At 37.5% G+C, this 20,445-nt stretch overlaps 2 protein-coding genes across 2 annotated transcripts; one reads left to right on the forward strand and one right to left on the reverse strand.

Annotated features, from left to right (window-relative positions):
- Positions 1-873: 873 nt before the first annotated feature.
- On the forward strand, positions 874-7,623 carry ggt1b (gamma-glutamyltransferase 1b; the record flags this gene model as incomplete). Its single annotated transcript, XM_079256714.1, has 12 exons — positions 874-1,037; positions 1,221-1,351; positions 1,464-1,553; positions 1,779-1,971; positions 2,064-2,224; positions 3,742-3,891; positions 4,978-5,114; positions 5,869-6,056; positions 6,125-6,252; positions 6,668-6,780; positions 6,910-7,023; positions 7,477-7,623. 12 exons carry the CDS (start codon positions 874-876, stop codon positions 7,621-7,623), a joined length of 1,716 nt encoding a protein of 571 aa, XP_079112840.1.
- A 5,269-nt stretch (positions 7,624-12,892) lies between these two features.
- Positions 12,893-20,100, reverse strand: ggt5b (gamma-glutamyltransferase 5b; the record flags this gene model as incomplete). The annotated part of the gene is made up of 12 exons (XM_079256715.1): positions 12,893-13,039; positions 13,259-13,369; positions 13,446-13,555; positions 13,673-13,764; positions 13,875-14,059; positions 14,960-15,090; positions 15,212-15,358; positions 15,495-15,655; positions 17,037-17,228; positions 17,859-17,958; positions 18,057-18,184; positions 19,928-20,100. The coding sequence occupies 12 exons, from the start codon at positions 20,098-20,100 to the stop codon at positions 12,893-12,895; spliced, it is 1,677 nt and encodes a 558-aa protein (XP_079112841.1).
- Between the last annotated feature and the right edge of the window lie 345 nt (positions 20,101-20,445).

The raw sequence follows: 20,445 nt of genomic DNA on the forward strand, positions 1-20,445 counted from the left end.
GTTTAAGTAAATTAGAACAGATTTAAACAGTATTATTACTAAAATGCATAAGTTTGTGTATTTTTAGCTCCCACCTCTGATTCAGCCACATCAGTTTTATATTCTGTAAAATACTTTTTTTTTTTTTTTTTTTTTTTTAAATCTGTTGTGGGTGGCATAGTTATCTGGACAGATGGGGAAAGTATGCCGCTTATTTGCTGATTTTAGTAATCAGAGGAGAGATGGTGGTCCTACTGGTACTGGATTGCTCTCAGTTTTATTGTAGTTGGGACGTATGCAGCAAAGACAGACAGGAAAAAGGTTATGCACAGATGCATATATCTGAACTTTTCTGAGTGTACATAATTTCCTAGCTTTGGCTGTACTCCATCTTTTAGTTTGAAAGCTACATGATCCCTTGAACATGAGGGCCCTGGATATTTAGAATAGAATAGCTGGACTGGTTAAATATGTATGAGCTTTTGATGGTGGTATGTTTACAATAGATCTGAAATGTCTTCTTTGTGCATGTATTTGGAGGAAAAAAGATGTATGCACCAAAGTACAAAGCAGAATGATCAACATAAAAATAAATTGCTCTTAGTTATAGAAGTGGCATTGCTGATGGTACTAACCCTTGAGGAGCACATTAAGTACAGCATGCGGCTGTCTGTTCAAGTTACTCAAAATTTCCATGAGGATTTTATTTAGGACATTCTAACCACATATCATGCATTTATCATGATGATGTATCAAATGCCCTTGGACTTGAGTGATGTGATTTCCTTTATTTCCTTTGTTTTAGTACGAACATCTCTCCCAGAAATCACAAAATTATGCTTTGTTTAATTTTTGTCTGACCGTAGATCAATCTTTTAATCATTGAACGAGAAAATGGCTCAGAAGATAATAATTGTTGCCCTGGCGATGCTGCTCTTGGCGTCTGCTGCCACCTTTGTGGGTGTATTCTTTGGTGTGGGGAAGAGGAAGCCAGCGAGTGATGGTTACCTGAAAGCGGCAGTGGCAGCAGATGCTGGACCATGTTCAGTGATTGGCAGGTAAGAGCTTGTTTCCACAGCAGACCACATTATGAAAACATTATGACATGTTTATGGAGATTGCTGATGAAAAAACAGCTCTTTGTGTGATTAAAATCTGTGCATAAAAATCAGTTTTTACTTTAAAGAGTTAAAACATATTTGCACCTCATTCCTCCTATATCTCTATTCTTTTCACCATAGAGATATACTTCTGAAAGGGGGCTCTGCAGTGGACGCCTCAATAGCAGCGCTATTATGTGTTGGATTATATAATGCTCACAGTATGGGCATAGGAGGAGGGCTTTTCTTCACCATCTACAATGCAAAAACCGGTAAACCTTTACTTCAACACGCATTTTCACCACACCAGTTTCAGTCATTTACTTTCTACACTGTCACAAGAAATTCATGCAAAGCATTTCCTGTTATTTAATTCCTATACAGGGACAGTTGAGACCATTGATGCCAGAGAGACAGCACCACACAATGCATCAGAGAACATGTTTGGGAACAGCACAGATTTATCCCAGAAAGGTAATGTTTAATCACTGATGTTTAAAGTGGAAATACCAAAGCTGGGAGAAGCTGCTGTTGACAGTAAAGAGGATGAGTGTGCAAATGAATGATTAGTGTTAGTTTTCTCAGGGAGTTCTACAGAGTCACTTAAAAAAAAAACCATAGACAAAACAAAAAAAAGCTATTTGGGGCTTTTGGGTCAAGTTCTATTAAGATCTATTTACCTTTTCTCTGTGTGTATAGGAGGCCTGTCCATTGCTGTACCAGGGGAGATTCGAGGCTATCAACTGGCACACCAGCGACATGGCAAACTGCCATGGAAAGACTTGTTTCAGCCAAGCATTCAACTTGCAGAAAGAGGATTTCCATTGGGAAAAGCTCTTGCCTCGGCTTTGTCCAAAAACAAAAACACTATTGAGAAAGACAAAGCCCTGTGGTGAGAGGCATCAACTTCACTCTGATTATTCAACCATCATTGTTAATTAGATTAACTCCTCCATCATTAATGTTCTTTTTTTCTCGTTGCAGTGAGGTTTTTTGTGGGAAAAATGGTGACATCCTAAAAGAAAACGAAACCATTAAATTCATCAAACTGGCAGAAACCTACAGGAAGATAGCCGAGGATGGACCTGATGCATTCTTTGAGGGGCAGCTAGCTCAGAATCTTATTAATGATATTCAGCAAGCAGGTATCACATTTTAATCTTCCAAGAAACTTTTTACATTTTGATCATTTAATGTTCAGACAAGCTTATATTACTTACAATGTTTTATAATTATTCTGACGGTTCATATGATCAGTTTCCCCCATTTGCCTCATCATGCACAAATGTAAAAATGTTCTTAATGCCTGATCAAAAAGTGGTTGCTGTCCAAACAAACCTGTACACAGTAATTTAAATGGTTTTTTGTGCTAATGTCTGGACTGTAGGGGAAATAAGCAGCTTAACCATAATGGCAAACTTTGAGCTCATTAGACAGCTGTCAAATAAACAAATCCATTCATTCATTCATCAGCTCTTACAGTCAGATCTCCTGGAAAAACCTGAAATATTCACGAAACTGGAAACTTAATATTCTTACTGATACATAGAATCTTTTTGGGTAAAATCCTACACAACTATTTGAATAATTTATTTCACAGGTAAATTGTGTCCAACAAAATTTCCAACCAGTTGTGCAGGAATATTAGAATCAATTTCTGAGTTTGTCTAACCTTAACCACTAATATTTTAATGCTTAACTTTATCCAAACAGTCTTGAAAGTTGCTCAAAGACCAAGAAAGCAATGTCTGAATCCCAAAATGATGTTTGAAAGTAAAGTTGGTTCAAATAAATGATGTTTAGAAAGGGAGCCAAACTTGATTGTTTGTTTTGTTGTGTAGCTCCATCTCCCAAAGCCTCCACCCACCAAATGTAGATTTTGCCACTTTTAACAAAGATGTCTTGTAACCTTTGCAAGAAATACAGCAAAAGAATATATTTTATGTCTGATAGTGCAAATCAGGAGATTCAACTTTGGGGTCAGTTTTTCATTTTAGTATTTATTTAAAAATCTGTAAAGACTTGGTTTGGAAAACCAAATATATATAGATAGATAGATAGATAGGTGTGTGTGTGTGTGTTATATTGTGTATATATATGTACATGCAGTCTATTGTGCATGAAGGTCAAATAACCTAAATTTGAATTTCTAGTCAGAATAATAGATTGACAAAGTCTGCAAGTGAAAGTAGCAAACGTTTCTACTTTGAGTTGTAAAAGAAACTCCTCATGCAGATTTTCTTATTTGCAGTGAATTTGATTATTTATTATGAAAAATAAAAGAACTGGCTTGGCAACACTTGAGATAGTGTTTTTATATATACACCCCATATGTTCTTTTTCCTTCATTTTTAACACATGGAGGCATTTCTTATGCCCAAAGATTTTTGCAAGCAAAACAGCATTCAGTGGAGATCCTTGGCTTTTCAAAAGAAATTGAAATTTAATCAAGTAGTGGAAAGAAACATAAAAATATACCCAGTCTTTACTGTATACTCAGCCTTTGCTGCAATTGTGATCACATTTTTTGTAACTGCAGAGCAGAAGACTGCACTCTGTGCTGTACGAAGTTCCCTGCATGTCTCATTTCCAGGGTGAGGAGGATTTACTTTCCCATTTCTGCTCAAGTGTGCATTCACGGTGTTTGTCAATCCTTGTTTAGGTGGTATCATCACAATGGAGGATCTGAGGGATTATAAGCCTGTCTTGGATATGAACCCTCTCAGGGTGAATGTGGGGGAGTACTCCATGGCTGTTCCCAATGCCCCTGCTAGCGGCCCTGTGCTTTCGCTGATATTAAACATTTTGAATGGTAAGCCTTGATGCTCTGTCCAAAAACATCCTGAGTGGGAGAATGTGAGCTACCTTCCAGCCACTCTCACAGAAAGAAGTCAGCTGTAAGGGGCATGTTGAGCTGCTCTACAGCGAATCCACTCTCAAAGTGAAAGCCTTTCTTCACTTAATGTCACCTAAAGAAGAATTTCATGAATAGCATCAAATATGAAGCAGAATTGAAATGAAAACGACTCATTTTCACTGTAAGATTTACTTGGTAATAAACTGTCAGCTGAACTGCTTTTGAAGTAGGTTCGATGTTATGATGTATAATATTAGGTGGCTCAAATTAATTGAACAAGCTTCTAAAGCAATGCCAAGCTTAACTTCAACATTGTAAAATTTATAATGTGAAGTTAAAAATCATGAATGAACCAAAATGTAACATTGTAAAGGGTATTTATTAAATGACTGACATCACGCAAGCCTTGAATCACGCAAGGAGCAAAACCTGAGGGGGAGGAGCTAAGACAGGGTGGCACTTTCAAATCTTGCTAGCTCCCCAACATTACCTACCCCGGCTTTAACAGTAATCAATTTACCTCTAACTGGGTGCAGTTGACTGGTTAAGCTTCCCTTACCTTTCAGTTACCAGGCAAAACACTCATTGTGCTGACTGAGTGACTCCTTCAGCTGAAACTTAAACTCTTCCTTCTGTGGCCATAATTTGCAGTTCATAGCTGCTATCTGCAGCTTTTGGATGGAATAAAAGCTCAATCTGGGTTATCTGTGTTCTGCATTTGTAATGACACAGGCATATGTCTTTTATTCCTGGAAATGAATGGCTGTAGATCAGGGGAGGACAAGTCCCGCAGTCCTGCAAGTGTTGGGAGTTTCCCTACATCAACACACCTGACACTCATCAGACTTAATTAGCAGACTAGTGCAATGCTTGACATCAAACTCTGCACCAATCTGCTAAATACTCATTGATTTGAGTCAGGTGTGTTGCAGCAGGGAAACTTCTAAAACCTGCAGGACTGCAGCTGTCAAATACTGGAGTTAGACACCTATGCTATATCTGAATTTTGGCCTATAACTACTGATTGATTATATTTCCCAGGGTACAACTTAACTGCTGATAGTGTGGCAACCCCAGAGAAAAAGGTCCTCACCTACCATCGTATAGTGGAGGCCTTTCGTTTTGCTTACGCAAAGAGAAGTTTACTGGGAGATCTGAGTTTTCTCAACATAACTAATGTAAGTACACAGTCTGAGGAAAACACTGATGTGATCATTGTGGTGCTTTATTCATAAGAAAAGAAGCCAGTTAATTAATAACTAATAGTATTTTTAAACTTTAGGCAATAAAATACTTTATTCCTCTGAGAAAGGGAGAATTTGTCCAAATTGACCAAAGTAATGATAAAAGTAAAACTAAAACAAGCAGAAAAAACATCAAAATCAGCTGCACCTATTTGTGGTGCAAATTAGAATTTTGGACATTGAACAGAAATTTGTTTTTGTTTACTAATTGTTTGTCACAAGAACACTCTTAAATAGAGAATGCCATTTTGCTATCAAAGCCTTTGGCTCTCTGAAGAATTATGTTGCCAAATCACATTTCTGAAAATCCTAGCTCTCCATTGCATGTGCAGTCCTAGATCAGACAAATTAGTCATGATGTGAAAAATGCAAAGAAATGCAGGCATTCTTACTACAACACTGAGTTTGATTTCATTTGGTTTTGAACCTGAGATGTTGAGGTCTCATTATTTTCTCCAATTTTAAGCATTCAAATTTGCATTTTAGGTCAAAGAAAATGAAGGTGTTTTGAACAGGTTATGTAATCAGGATTAAACACAAAAGCAGAATCCACGAGAGACAGAGGATCTCATATTTTTCAGTAAATTACGGAGAAAATAGCTGTTTACAGTTAATTACTTGGAAAAAAATTAAAGGGATTTATAAACTGTATGCACACCAAAGGCTCTGAATTTTCTCTCTTCCAAAGCTTATCCAGAATATGACCTCAGCTTCATATGCTGATATCATCCGAGAAAAGATTACTGATGAAACTACACATCACATGAGCTATTATGAGCCTGAGTTTTACTTACCTGAAAATCACGGGACTGCACACCTCTCTGTGGTATCAGAGGATGGAAGCGCTGTGGCTGCCACCAGCACCATCAACCATTTGTAAGATCATATACTTGTTAACATTTCAGCCTTATGTTTGTTTCCTAATAATCACTGTTCTGCTGCAGTTTGGGCTCCAAAGTCATGTCAAACTCAACAGGGATTCTGCTGAACAATGAGATGGATGACTTCAGCTCCCCACTCATCACAAACGGCTTTGGTGTTCCCCCTTCTCCAAGCAACTTCATCAGACCAGGTTGGATTGTGATCATGTTCTTGCAAAAACATACAACCCACAAAGCTGTAATATAAATTAGCTATTCAGATTATGAATTACTGGTCATTCAGATATTGTCTTTTATCAGAGTCTTTGAAGAAGGCTTCCATAATGTTCATTAATTTTGTCTACTTCAAATTATCCATGGACATCATAAAGTACATCCTGAAGCAGCTGTGGTCCAGCTTCAGCACCTGGACAAAAATTAAAGTCCCCAAGTTCTCCTCTCTTTTCTAGGAATAGGATGTATCTTTTTTTGGTTCATCAACAGAAATATTGAAATTTTGTCTCCAAAACATTTGCAATTTCACATTGTTCACATCAATCCCAGTGTGTAAAGGCCTTTACCTGCTTTATTTCTATCATTTTGATTAATGATCAAATTCTGTGAAAGGGAAAAGGCCAATGTCTTCCATGTGTCCAACCATCCTATTTGACAAAAACAACAAAGTCAAGATGGTGGTCGGAGGCTCAGGAGGAACAAAAATCACAACATCTATTGCTCAGGTAAAAACCCAAGCAATATAAACATAATACTGCAGCCATGTTGATATACAGTCATATAAACATATAGTTTCATTCTATCCTTAACAATGTCAACACTGACATCAGTCCTTAATGTCTGGTGTTTTACAGGTGATTCTGAATGTGCTCTTTTTTGACTACGATCTTAAGAAAGCTGTGTCAGAGCCAAGGGTCCACAACCAACTGAGTCCCAACACCACAGCAGCAGAGCATGACTTTGACAAAGTGAGATAAACAGAACTATAACGTTGATATCTATAAAAAATATCAAAGTAGTGCACTGTGCAGCGAGACAATCGTTCATTCAAAACCAGTTAACACTTAATCTCTTCATTTTCGATGTGAGCAACACCAGGAACACTGTTTGTTATATTTACTGTCAGAGACTGACGTCCTGTTATGTAACAACAAGGAAGTAAAGCTTACAGCCCATGCTAAGTGGCTGGAAATAAGCATCTAATACTGCAAAATATATGATGGCAAATATATACCTTAGATAACAAGGTGCTGCTAGATCTGGTTGAGCGTAATAATTTTAAGTTTCCACACTTTTGCAGGAAAATTCATAAAAGGGTTTTATTTCACTGATATGAGTCTCCATGGATAACATATAGTATCCCCAAAAAGTGGGTATTATTTTAAATGTGTTAAAGGACTTTTGTGTGCTTTGGTTTGCAGAACATCCTGAACGGCTTGGCAGAGAAGAATCATGAGACAGAAATCCTCACATCCACAGGAGCCGTGGTCCAGGCAGTGGTTCGTTACGAAAAAGGACTGCACGCTCAGTCTGATCATCGCAAGTGGGCGTATGCAGCTGGATACTGAAGTCATAAACGCCTTTGATTACACTGTACAGCTGTCTGAACTTTGATGCCTGCAGAACCAGCTCAGAATTAGAAACATGATAAAGATCTAGCAAGCACCATCAACAGTCTTAGGCACCAGGCAATCTGTGCTTAGAGTAGTGTTCACGTGCTTTATAACACACTGTACCTCAACTGATTTTAGTGCCGTTGGAATATCTAGTTTACCTCAACATTTATGATTTAAAAAAAAATGTCTAAAAATATTGAAAAAGGTAGCATTAAAGTTATATTTATATGAAATGAGACAGCAGAACTCTTGTTAATTTTAGTATCTTATTGACCTTAGTGACAATAATCTATTTAAGAAGCACTTTTTGTCGTTTCATAGCTGTTTCTGGTTATTTAATAAGACAATATCAAATAAGACATGTTAGCTATTAGGATTATCAGACTGTGATACTGGGACAAACAGTTCCGGAGAATACAATCATGACTAATTTCCCACAAATCAGAGTGCAGTGGCCTCAAATGACCTCATGAAAGTGCACTACTCTTTTATTTAAAGATGATTTGTAAAATACATTTGTTTGATAATAAAATGCGTTTAAAGACTCTAAAGTCGCCTTATTACTTTACTAATCTGTTTATTTTTTGGGATCTCCTAAATATTGTGACAGAATGTCTTATCCCTTCAAGGCTTGGTTTGTGCTCACTAGTGAAACAAAAATTGTCAAGAGGCGGCAAACTTGATTAACAGAAATCAGAAGTTACACATCCTCACTTTTAATGGTAGAATAATTCACTTACTTTTTCCTGATTAAATTTCCTCTGCTAAGACCAGACTCAGAGTGACTGTGTGTTTACCTAATGTTTGCTCTGCTGCAATATTGTGCAGATATGAGATTTCACTTTGGACTGTACTTTTTAAAGTGAGTAGAAGGGCTGTGAGTCCATGTGAGGAATGAGGCACCACCCACACTTACCTGTGGCAGTCAGTCTTGCAGAAATGTTGACCTTACCAATTATTACTTATTGTAAAACTGAGTTGGTCTTTGTACAAAGCTTATTCATCCCTTTACATTTTTTTTGAGTCAAAACCACCAAAAGCAACGTTTTTAATCACCATTTACATTTTTTTAGAGCTTTAATACCAAATGATGACAAATGATCAGCCTTTTACATTGGACATGATCTTGTGTTCGAATGGTTTTCATCTTAGGTGGAAAAAAAGGTTGTTTTTCTGTGAGTTTCTATGTAATTATTTTTTGACTGTTTTTCCTTCTATTGACTGCAGATGGTACATCTACAGGAACTACAGGTCTAAATAAATTATGCTGATATTCCACTTAATGTAACTAAGTTTGACCTCAGGTTTGCCAGGATGACCAGCAAAAAAAAAAAAGGAATTGTTTTAGTTGTTTCCTACTTGGTACAAATATTTCCATGCTATACTTTATTGAGACTTTTTAAGGACAAAGGTAAGACAAGGGAAGTTTATCTGTATGGCATATTTCATGCAGAAGATAATTCAAAGTGCGACATAAAACATTGAAATCATTACAGATGGTGCAGAAATAGCCTTGTCATAGTCACACAGAAATTTCCCTTGGAGGCCCAATTAAACACAATCTGACTCCCAGATACTGTATTTATGATGAACAGTTATGCAACTCAAAAAAGCCAATTTACCAACCCCGCAGGCGTGAAAAAAAATCAGCAGTCTGTATATATGTAGTTTTAACTTGACTTCCCTCAGATAGCATTCCACCCCCACCCCCTCACACACACACACACACACACACACACACACACACACACACACACACACACAGACATTTAATGTGTGACTTTGTGACTGGAAGTACGCAGAGTTACTTGAGAATAATTGGATTGACTCTGGTATAAAAGGAAAAACCTGTTCAAAAAATATTTTCTGCACACTTTCTGCAAATCATGCTTACTTCTGATGGCAGTTCTTTCCGCAAAGAAGTTGATATCGTGACACGAAAGCTATCAAAGTCAGAGCTTATCCAGATTAACTCTTTTGTCATGCAACAAAGACAGTGCTACTTCACACAGACCAGAATTTGCATGTTCTCATAACTCACTTCAAATGCCTGAAAGGAAAGCGGAATCCACTTAAGAAATAATTTCTAATTCATAAGTTTCTCGAGTGAAAATGCATCTCATTACTTCTTTTTTCTGTCTCAGTGCATCTCTGAAATAAGGTACATTTCAAAACAGGTGATTACAGCTGATAATACAACTGCAGTGTTGGAAAATCTGTGAATATTGTATTACCTTTAGTTCTGCACAAATATGACCTAAAGCATTCATTTATTATTAGATGCATAGGAAGAGGAAAAGAAGGGCTGTTAATACTTTTATTATTAGTTGTAACATGAACAACTCCAGTGAGTGTAAGCGTGAGTTGTTTGTCTCTGTGTGGCCCTGTGATGGACTGGCGAGCTGTCCAGGGTGTACTCTGCCTTTCGCCCAAAATCAGCTGGGATAGGTTCCAGCTTCTCCGCGACCCTGAATTGGATTAAGCGGTTTAGAAAATGAATGAATGAATGAATGAACAACTCCAATAAAATGTTTTTGGTAATTGTACATTTTTATTTACCATTTTTCAGTTGAACATCCCATGTTATTGCTTAGAGATTTGGCCCATTTGCCCAAAAGATGTCCTTCATTGGACAGGTGTTAAAATGTCCCAGATAGTCAGACTACCAGATAATTGTTCTTAGGAGAGAATGCAGCAAATTCTTTGGATTCAAAATAAACATTTTTCACTTGTACTCAATTTATTTCTAATAGTCTTCTGGCTTTGGTGCAATTCCTTATCAAACTTTCTTTTTATGACTATCCTTAGCTGTCTTCTTATTGGCCTGCCACAAAGGTGACAGTTTTGTTGTGTTTGTTTTATTGTACACATAAACATTAATATTAGCTATTGTGGAAAGGTCCTGCTGTTGCTCTACAAATTACTCTGGGTCTTTTGTGTCCATAGACATTGTGAAACCTTGCTCTTAGTAAATTGACAAATGGTTCTTGTATTTGTAAATAACATGACTGTCTGGTGGCATTCTAAGCTGTGCTTTATACCTTTAACCAGGTGTCCAACAGCTGTGCTCTCAGCTCCAGCAGAGAGCAATTTTTCAATGCAGACAACCAAATACACAATCTTTTAAAAGGTTAGGAGTATCTAGATTTTGAGATGATAACTAGCAATATTTAACTTTATAATGACGAGAACAACTAAAGAAACAGCACAGAGGCACAGATGAAGAGGTGAACACGATCGTCTTCATAATCTAACACTTAATTTTAACTCCAGCAGAAAGTAGAGAAATTGTTTCACAATGTCTCTTTTTGCCAGAACAGAGCGAAGCTAAGGGTCAACAACAGCACCCACACCAAGAGCAGCCTGTACCTCGATCTGTCTGAAACAGCCTCCCAGTGATACCCAAACTACATACCATGCAGATGTGTAGAAAATGTAGCCATTGTAGAGAGAAACCTTAGAGAAATATACTGACTGTAGCTACTGACTGAAAAATTTGCTGTATGAATGGATGTGAATGCGTGACTGTGGTCAATGATAACACTATTAGTCAAAAAGATTAAGAAAGCTGCGCAGTTCTCTGAGCTGCACTCATGATACACTTCCACAAATGTGCTTTGAGGATGAGACTTTGTTCACTAATCTTTAGATAAAACAGGGTGCCCACTCTCACTTGATTGTCATCAAATTGATTAGAAACATCAATATGACCTTCAATCAAGTTTTTACATGTGTGAGTGTTTAGTGTTTCTGCACACAAGAATTCAAAAGGTTCACAAACTTCAATGCTAGATTATGGAAAAAAGTCATAAATGCCTAGAGAAAAGCAAGTTGCTGTGTTTTTTAAATGCATTTTTGTTTGTGTAGACAATTATTAGAATATGTGGTCAAAAAAGACATCAGGCGAAGATGAAACTCCTCTTGAACTCATGTTTAATTAAGATAACACAAATATTAGTCTGTGAATTATTACAAAATCATGTAATTGTATGATTAAAAAATATTCAACAAATACAAAAAATACATTTTCTTTAGTAAAGTAACAATTTTATCTCATACAGATTGAAAATAAGGGCAGGAACCTAAATAAAGTTCACAAAATAAAATCTTAAAGTCACAGTAAAAGTTTTCTGTCTTCCTGTTTTGTTTTTTTTAAAGAAATATAAAAAGAGGTTAAAAGGCTCATATAGGCTACAGTAACACATTTGAACAACAACAACAAAAAAACAAAACTTAAACTCAGTTGCAAACATATTGCTAATATTCACAGGGACTAAGTATAGATAAGTCAAAAGTTCAGTGTTAAAAAGCTACATTTTGTGTCTTCCAAACAACCTTAAAAGAAAAAGGTTAGAGCATTAATTGTATATAGTAAAAGTGGATCAGTCTGTTTCCTGCACTTGTCAGGAATAGTTTCTTTCAGGGATCATGTGCTTCTTGAACATGTACGTTCCTGTTCCTATAGTGTAGGGGTGAACACTTACATTGTGTTTAAATAACAATTCACTCGTACAATGACTAATGTGCTAAACAGTGAGACCAGCTGCTTAATTCATCTGGGTAATAAAATATGTGCTCTAGATATGCATGTACATTGTTTACAAGCCCAAAAGATGGTTGTTACTATTAACTGTGGTATGTTTAAAAACTGTAAGTCAATCCAGCAGTTTTCGTTTGAAGTAGCTGCCTGCATTTCTATAAAAGGCCAGAAATTTAGGAAAACTAATGGCATTGCTTTTTAATACGTGACTGAGGTACAGATGCTGATATATGAATTAGAGGAAAGGCTAAATCATCACAGTGATTGTGTTGTCTTCAGCAGAAATATTTTGATAGACTGAAAAATCAGCTTCAACGACACTTTTGATATATATATATTTTTTACTATGGTTGGTGTTAGCAGTAGTGGATGTAAATGTGTGTTTATCTGAAAATGTCAAGCAGAGGTCACTGCTTTACATTCAGATTAAATGGTTTAGACAATATCGATTAAATGAACTGAACATCAATGCACATGTTTCTTGCACCATTTCACAGATTTGAACTCAGCTTTAATCAAATAAAACATGTTATCATGCTTACAAGGCAAAAAGCAAGAATGCCCAGAGTATGATTCACTCACAGTCTGTTGTCCGGCCTGCAGCACATTCATTGTTTTGAAGGCCAAAGGTTCACTGATTCTCAAGTAAAGATTTTAGTGAAAGGTTCCCCTTCTTCATTGTCAGTATCCAGCTGACATGCCATTCTTCCTCCTGTCTGACACAGCCTGAATGCAGCCATTCTCCTTTTCCACAGCATTGACGACATTTAAAAAGAACTTCCAGCTCCCAATTTTGTGTCCAAGAGCTTTAATGCCGTCTATCACAGACTGAAAGCAAACACACAGAAGCACACAAATTAATACCACTCATCCTTCAAAAGCGATTATAGGTAAATTAAATTTGACTTTGCTGGATTATGCGCTTATAGTATTGATTCAAATTCATTAACATGAATGGAAATATTGTTTGCAAGACAGATGATCACCGTTATGTGAACCTTAGTGGCACAAAAGGACATTTATGATAAAAAAAAAAAAAAACATCACCTTATCAAACCCAGGCTCAAAATTTACAAAGTTCTTCGAGTCCACGAAAACAATAGGAGCTTCAATGGCATCTTTTAAGTTCATCCCCAGCCACAGACGATTTATTATGGACTGCAAGAGTGAAAAGCAGCTGTATAAACATGAGGAAACACACAAACTAATATATAGGATGTAATGAATGAGTTACCAAGGCCACTGCTGAGGTAATCATGCTTCCTCCTGATCCACCAATCACTAGGATCCCTCCAGACTTTGTTTCCAGTATAGCTGGTGTCATTGAGGAGGGAGGCCGTTCACCTGTTTGAGACAACAAAAACACTGTAAGAAACAGTGATGATTCTGAGAAATGTCATTAATACAAAGTTCAAAGTTAAGTTCAAAGTTAAAACTCAATGATTATATATTTTACCTTACCTGACCTCAGTGTGTCTGCCCTTCCACAAAAGTCAGCTAACTCATTGTTAAGGATGATGCCTGTTCGTGGAGAATAAACAGCTCCTCCGAATCTACAGAGGAAAACACTAAGCTGAGGGTCTGGACGCATTACATTACAGCAGAATTTCCTGCGATGACTCAGCACATTTACACATCTTTAATGAACAGTCTTCATGCTCACAGTTGGTTAATGGTGCTGGTGGCAGAGACCGCCAGTCCGTCTTTATCCAGGACAGACACATGTGTGGTCCCCATGTGATCTGTGGAAGGCTTGATGTTGTAGTAGGAGTCGTTGTGGGTGCCATCTGAAGAAATCAACGCCCTAATGCGATCAATGAAGCTTTGATCAGTCAAGTGGTCGGCACTCTAAAATAAGAAAAAATGAGGCATCTCAGAAGAAAGTTTAATTCAGATGACATTTTTTGTGGTTTGGGATGCTTAAACAGTATCCAGTGTTACATCTGAGTATGAACAGAATTAAATTATTTCATTATCATTCAGATACTTTCTTAATGTTGCATTAACAACATACAAAGGGTTCAAATCTATCCATCCATCCATACATCCATCCACTTTTTAACCACTTAGTCCAATTCGGTGTTGCGGGAAGCTGGAGTCTATCCCAGCAATCAATGGGCAAGATTGGTTACCATTCCATCACCAACACAGAGACAAATGACTATTCATGCTAACATTTACTCCTAGGGACAATTTAGAGTAACTAACCCAACATGCATATCTTTGGACATAAGAAGAAGAAGAAGTCAGAGTACCTGGAGAGAACCAACACATACTGTACACGGGAGAACATGCAAACTTCAAGGGTTGAAATGTAAAACTTTTTTTCTCTTCATTTTGCTTAAAAAAAACATCATTGTAATGATTAAGCGGTTAGGAAAATGAATGAATGAATGAATGGATGCTTGTAATGAATTTAATGCTAGTGCTATATTCTCCAAACTAGGTGCAAACATTGCTGACTCATCAGTTTTTTCAGTGGAAACGTATGTGTGCTGCACCTGGAGAAAAGGTTGACAAGGCAATCATTATTTAAGAAATAAGTCACTAGAATGAGCTAAAAGACTCCCCAAAAAAACCCTCAAAAGAACACAGGGGAATGGCATGATTGTGCAATAACGGCTGTGTCAACAGATTTTTCAGTATTTTGTTCTGCACATCTTGTGTTTTTACCCTTGTAGTTTACATACTTGTCCATGTAATATTTTTTGGAATAATAACATCAACAAAACAACTTCAGATGCCAACCTTCCCGATATTAAAGTCAGGATCGCGAATGTTCCTCTTTTGTCCATTTGCAAATTTGGCCGCTTCTATGTAATGATGGTACAGCTGAATCTTCTTGTCACCAACCAGGGAGTCTGAAGACGGCGAGAACCCTGCAGGCCAAGAAGACAGGAGGTAAAATATTATTATCTGCAAACCACTGTTATTTTATACTTTATAAGTGACAGCATGCACAGATGGTTTGACAGTAGACTCATGCAGAACAAATGAAACCTTTCATGACTCTGAGAATGAAGGCAAGCAGAGTGCCCCCAGCAGGTGGTGGAGGAAAATGCATCTTAGTATTTCCCAGAAGAACCGTCTGAGCATCGATCTCCTGAACCTTGAAAGACCTCAGATCATCCATTGTCAAAGCTCCACCTGAGACAAACAAGTCATTATAAACAAAACCTTTTTTTGTTTCACTTTCATACTTTAAAAACTGGTTTTGCCCTCTCTTTTTTACTCCCCAACAAAGAATACACCCCCAGCTTTCTCACACACATCTTTCACTAACCTGCAGCTTTTATGTCTTGGATTAAGTCTTGTCCTATCTTGTCAGTATAGAAGGCATCTGCCCCTTGCTTTGCAATTGTTTCCATGGTTTCTGCCAGTTTAGGAAACCTCAGGATATCTTCTTTGCCCAGAACAGTTTTGTTCTTGTTACAGAAAACTTCACTGGACAAACACACAAAGGCATAAAGTAGGATTAAAAGGAGGAGAGTGAGGCTTTTCAAATCAAACACTGAAACAAACCCTGTAAAGTCACAGCAGTTTACATTGAAGAAAGGATTAAAGTTCTTGGTCATTTCAAAGTTTCAGGTTTCACTTACAGTAGTTTTCCATTAGCAATCATAAAATCTTATGACTAGTCAATGGAGAGTTAAAATGAATTCTGCTACATTTTCTTATGGCTGCAACTATAAACCATGTGATGTGGTTCATTGGTTGACTTGTGTTTGTTGTAAGGCTATCTTTGCTGCATTAGAAAAGGTGCTTACAAAACAGTCCTAATTGTCCTTATTCTAAAACTGGTTTTTACAAGGCTCGGTGTATATAAATCAAACCATAAGGATACAAGTCTTGCAAAATCCAAAAAGTTAAGGCATGAATCACCTCTCAACTCCTCTGTCATCGGCAGCTGGGGCTGTTATTATAAAGGTAAAAATTTATGATCCAAGATCTTGTTGGAATCTCATTGATGACTCACACACAAACTCAAGCCCTAAGGCCACCAATAACATCTTCTAACTGAAAACTAAAAGCCTTTATTCCCCAAACTCAGCTTTTTGAAACAGTTTAGTGTATGATAATTTCATTAATGCCCATAATTTCATATGATTTGGATGAGATGATCAGAATTTGCTATACTTGCGTTTTGTATCATGATGGTTTCAGGATTAAAACCTTGAATTTGAAAATGCTTTATCATTTTAAATACCAATGACGCGCCATCAGATAAGTGCTATGTGTGTCTAAGCAAAGGGTCACTGAAGTCATTCTCTCAAAGCAGCAAAGGCTCCTTCTTAGAGTAAAAAAGTGTCTTAGATTCTTTCCTGGTCTTCCAAATATATCCACAAAGCCTCCATTTTTAAAGAAGCAAACTAATCACAGTCAGTGTAACAACACACTATGGACATTACTGAGAGGGTAAACCCTTTCTCTGTCTCTATCCTCCACTCTGGAGATGTTATGAGACAAACAACAGTGTGTACTCCTGTGCACTTACAGTATATTGATAACTGACAAAAAAGCAATGAGTGTGAAAATAGGGATGAACTATTATGCAATATGTAAACTAAAAAGATCACAGTTGTTATTAATAGGTTACATAAATCTATCAGGAAATCAGTGTAACCAGGGATTTAGAAAGGGGATTTACTCCAAGACTGATTTTGTATGATAGAAAAAAAAAAAAAGCTTAAACAAACCCTTTTAATTTCTTACTGCCTTCAAACATCTACTTTTCACTTCAACTGAAATAATTATGTCTCCTCTAACGGTAATTTCAGGGAACTTAAAAGTTTTCTGTCATGAAGCAGTGAGTGTAAAGCATTACCACAGGGAAGATTTCTCCACGTGGTCCTTCACAATGTTGTAGTTCAGAAAAGTTGCTAGGTATGGTGGCATTGGGATACCCTCCCTGGCCAGTTTAATTGTTGGCTCAAAGAGCTTGGCCCATGGCAGCCTTCCATACCGTTTGTGAACGGCTTCATAGCCTCGCAGCTCTCCAGGGACACCAATCCATTGGCTGCCTACAGTATTCAGATGGAAAATATGCAGCTGAATTACATAGATAATGGTGTTACAAAAACTGCAGATGGACAGACTGACTTGCAGTGCTGACAGTTTTTATGCAGAGAAACAAAAGCATGTAATGTTAGGAGTTATACACATTAAATCAAACTTTTTTTTAATTTAACAATAATGGACCTCGTTGCCACCCAGCTACCAACCCTGAAAGCCTTTTATGCTACCAACTGACAGCTTTTGTACTGCAGCTGAAAACATTTGTTTCTGCGTTGCTTTCTTAAAGTCCTACCACTTCAACCTTATCCAGCAGCAGATGGAAGGCTGGCTGAAGTGTCGATGTGCTACTAAGATCACCTAGGCTACAAAGTGGAAAAATCTCTAATGCAGCTGCAAATTAGGCCATCTGTGTGACAAGACACTCTGGAGAATCAGCTGAATTTCCACAAAAGCCTATAAAATCTGAAGGTATAAACACAGAAGTGGTAACTGAACTCTGTGTGAAATTACAAAAGACAGCTTGACAACTTTAAACAGAAGACAGAATGAGAAGAAAAAAGCAAGTTGCTCCTCATTGAATGACATTCTGCAGGGAAAGAGTTTGTTCCCAGACTCTGATGGACAGCTTCACCTACCTGTGGACAGCCTGAATGTAGTGGGACAGTCATTTAACAGACTGGCTTTGAATGACTGTGGGACAGTCTCTCTGAAGTTGTAGATGGTAACTTTCCCTAAAAAGACATCAGATTTAGATTGAGTGGATAATTTTATAAAAAGCTTTCTAAAGGCAACACAGTTTAAAAGATATAAAAAGTATGGAAGAACCTGCCTGTTTTATTTCTCAAAGCCAGTATTGAGCCTCCTCCTATTCCCATGCTTTGAGGGTTGATCACAGCTGTGCACAGAAGAGCTGCAATGGCGCCATCTACTGCTGACCCCCCCTGCTGCAGCATGTTCCTGGAAAACATTTTCATCTGCATTTATGAGAGAGCTTACTCCACACTCAGTCACTACCACTTTGACTACTCACTGCATATTTGCTATCCCACAGAAAAACCTACACATGCTTTAATGGCTGTTTGAGAACTTGGTGTTCATTGTTTCATTATTAGTGAGCCTGCTGAAATGAAGTCTGAACCATGTGCTGAAGCTACTGGCTGTGGTTTGTGAGTGTTTTTACTTAGTTTTATACTTATGATTAGACTTGAATCATGAGACAAATTACCAAATGAATAAGTGCTTGTTTGTTTTTAATTGGGTAATCCTAATCACTTTTACCTAGAAGACAGTCTGTCATTCTTGAAAGCAAATGGCTCTTTTCTCTGAGAAGCTGGCGCAGGATCGCATGCGCTCGCTAAGTAACAAGTGAAAAGAGTGTTGGGAATGTTTGTACTCCTTTCAGTACAGGCCATCTACAACTTCTGCATCATTTTTGAGGAAAAATAATTAGAGGCAAATCCATTTCTAAGAATTTAAATGTATAAGAAAGTGCTGCAAAGACTGGTGCTAAGTGGAAGTATTGGTTTGAAATAAATCTGGAGATTATCTGAGAGCAGGATGAAATGATTAATTCGCTTGAACAGCATTTTGTACATTTGCAGCCGAACAAAAAGAGTTTGGTTTAATTCGGACACAACCTAAAGTCTGCTGTTAAGCAAAGATTTTTTAGTTTGAGTTGGATTATATTAAAAACTATTAAACTTGAAAGAGAAGTTTGCAGGAATATCTTTATAAAAAATATCTGACCTGACAGCTTTTCCAACACTTTGTCTTGTTTCTCCTGAGTTAACAGAATGAACAGCATGTTTAATAATCAGGAAGTCAAAGGTCCAGAGCTGTCTGTTGCCTCTTCTCTCTGCACTTTTATCCTGAGCATATTCATTGTTTCAACTGTGAACTGGGAAATGAACCTTTAACAGCTATTGGCAGACAAAGAAAAACTTCATACCACTGAAAACAAAAGCAGGAAGAGCTGCACACATTCCACTAAAAATATCACTTTTTAACTTCTTTTGAGTCACTTTGATGACAGATTAATTAAAACACCATCATGGCATATTGCCAAACAGTCACAAAAATGAGCACATCAGCAAAATCCCAGTTACTTTATACTCCACATAGGAAAAAACAATACCAGTAACTTTCTCTTATTGTCGCTGTGGTAAGTTGTGAGGAGATATGTCTGCTCTCAGTTCTGCAGGTATAATCTATTCTTCAGCCCATCAAATCTCTTAAACTGCTTATCCCATTGCATGGTTCAGCTTTGCCTCACCTATATGAGTTTCAGACTGATAGCCATTAGCTTTGATTATGTCATTACCCTGAATGAACATGCACAAGTTGTCAATTCTGCACTTGTAATTAATAATAAGTGTGGTCGGAGAGGCTGTTGGCGCGGATTGGCTGCCAGTTTGCCCCCAGTCAACTAAGTTACACATGCAGATTACCATCACCAAGTATAAAAGAGGAGTGGATAAATAACAGGTACAATGTAAAGTGCTTTGTTTAAAAAAAAAAAAAAAAGAGCTACATAAATTAAACCCATTATTTTTATTATGAAATCCGAATTTAACCATATAAGAAACAGTGAAGTAAACTTTCCTCTAAGGGTCTATATTGTGATGTTTTTCATTTTTTGTTGTTTTTTCCCTCCTCTACCCCTCAAACAGAAGTTTCCCCCGCTTTGTGAGTGTGACTTACTTGCCAATCTCGGAGCAAACCTGCGAGTCTGCAGCTACAGCCGCATGTGTGAAGCTGCCACTGTGGCATCCTACATCAGCAAAGGTGGCGATGCAAAGGCAGATGAGGGCGACAGCACAAATCAAAACAAGCAAAACACAGCAGCACACCATTAAAGGCTTGTATTTGGCCATTACACTTTCGATGAAGGAAACTTTACGCAAGAGAAACTGTTGCTACGTCCGCACGCTTGTAGTGCGCACACACGCTTAGTATAAAATCTGGGTAATCCAAAGCATGGGTTTACTCCTCCTCCTGCCATCCTCCAAAAGTGAAAGCAAACTACCAGTTAATACAAAAGCCTCCTGTAAGTAAGTCTGCCTTGAACTGGGAAATAACCTTGATCTCATCGTTTCCCGAAAGCTCAGGTTGGAGTTCGCTGTGCCACAAGTTTCCTGGAAGATTTATTGTGTCATCAATACGACTCACTTTCTGCTGTTTTATGTTCAGTATGAACTGTTTGTGTGTCAGTGACCTGG

Source organism: Telmatherina bonti (genome assembly GCF_933228915.1).
Source record: "Telmatherina bonti genome assembly, chromosome: 17".
Lineage (NCBI taxonomy): Eukaryota > Metazoa > Chordata > Actinopteri > Atheriniformes > Telmatherinidae > Telmatherina > Telmatherina bonti.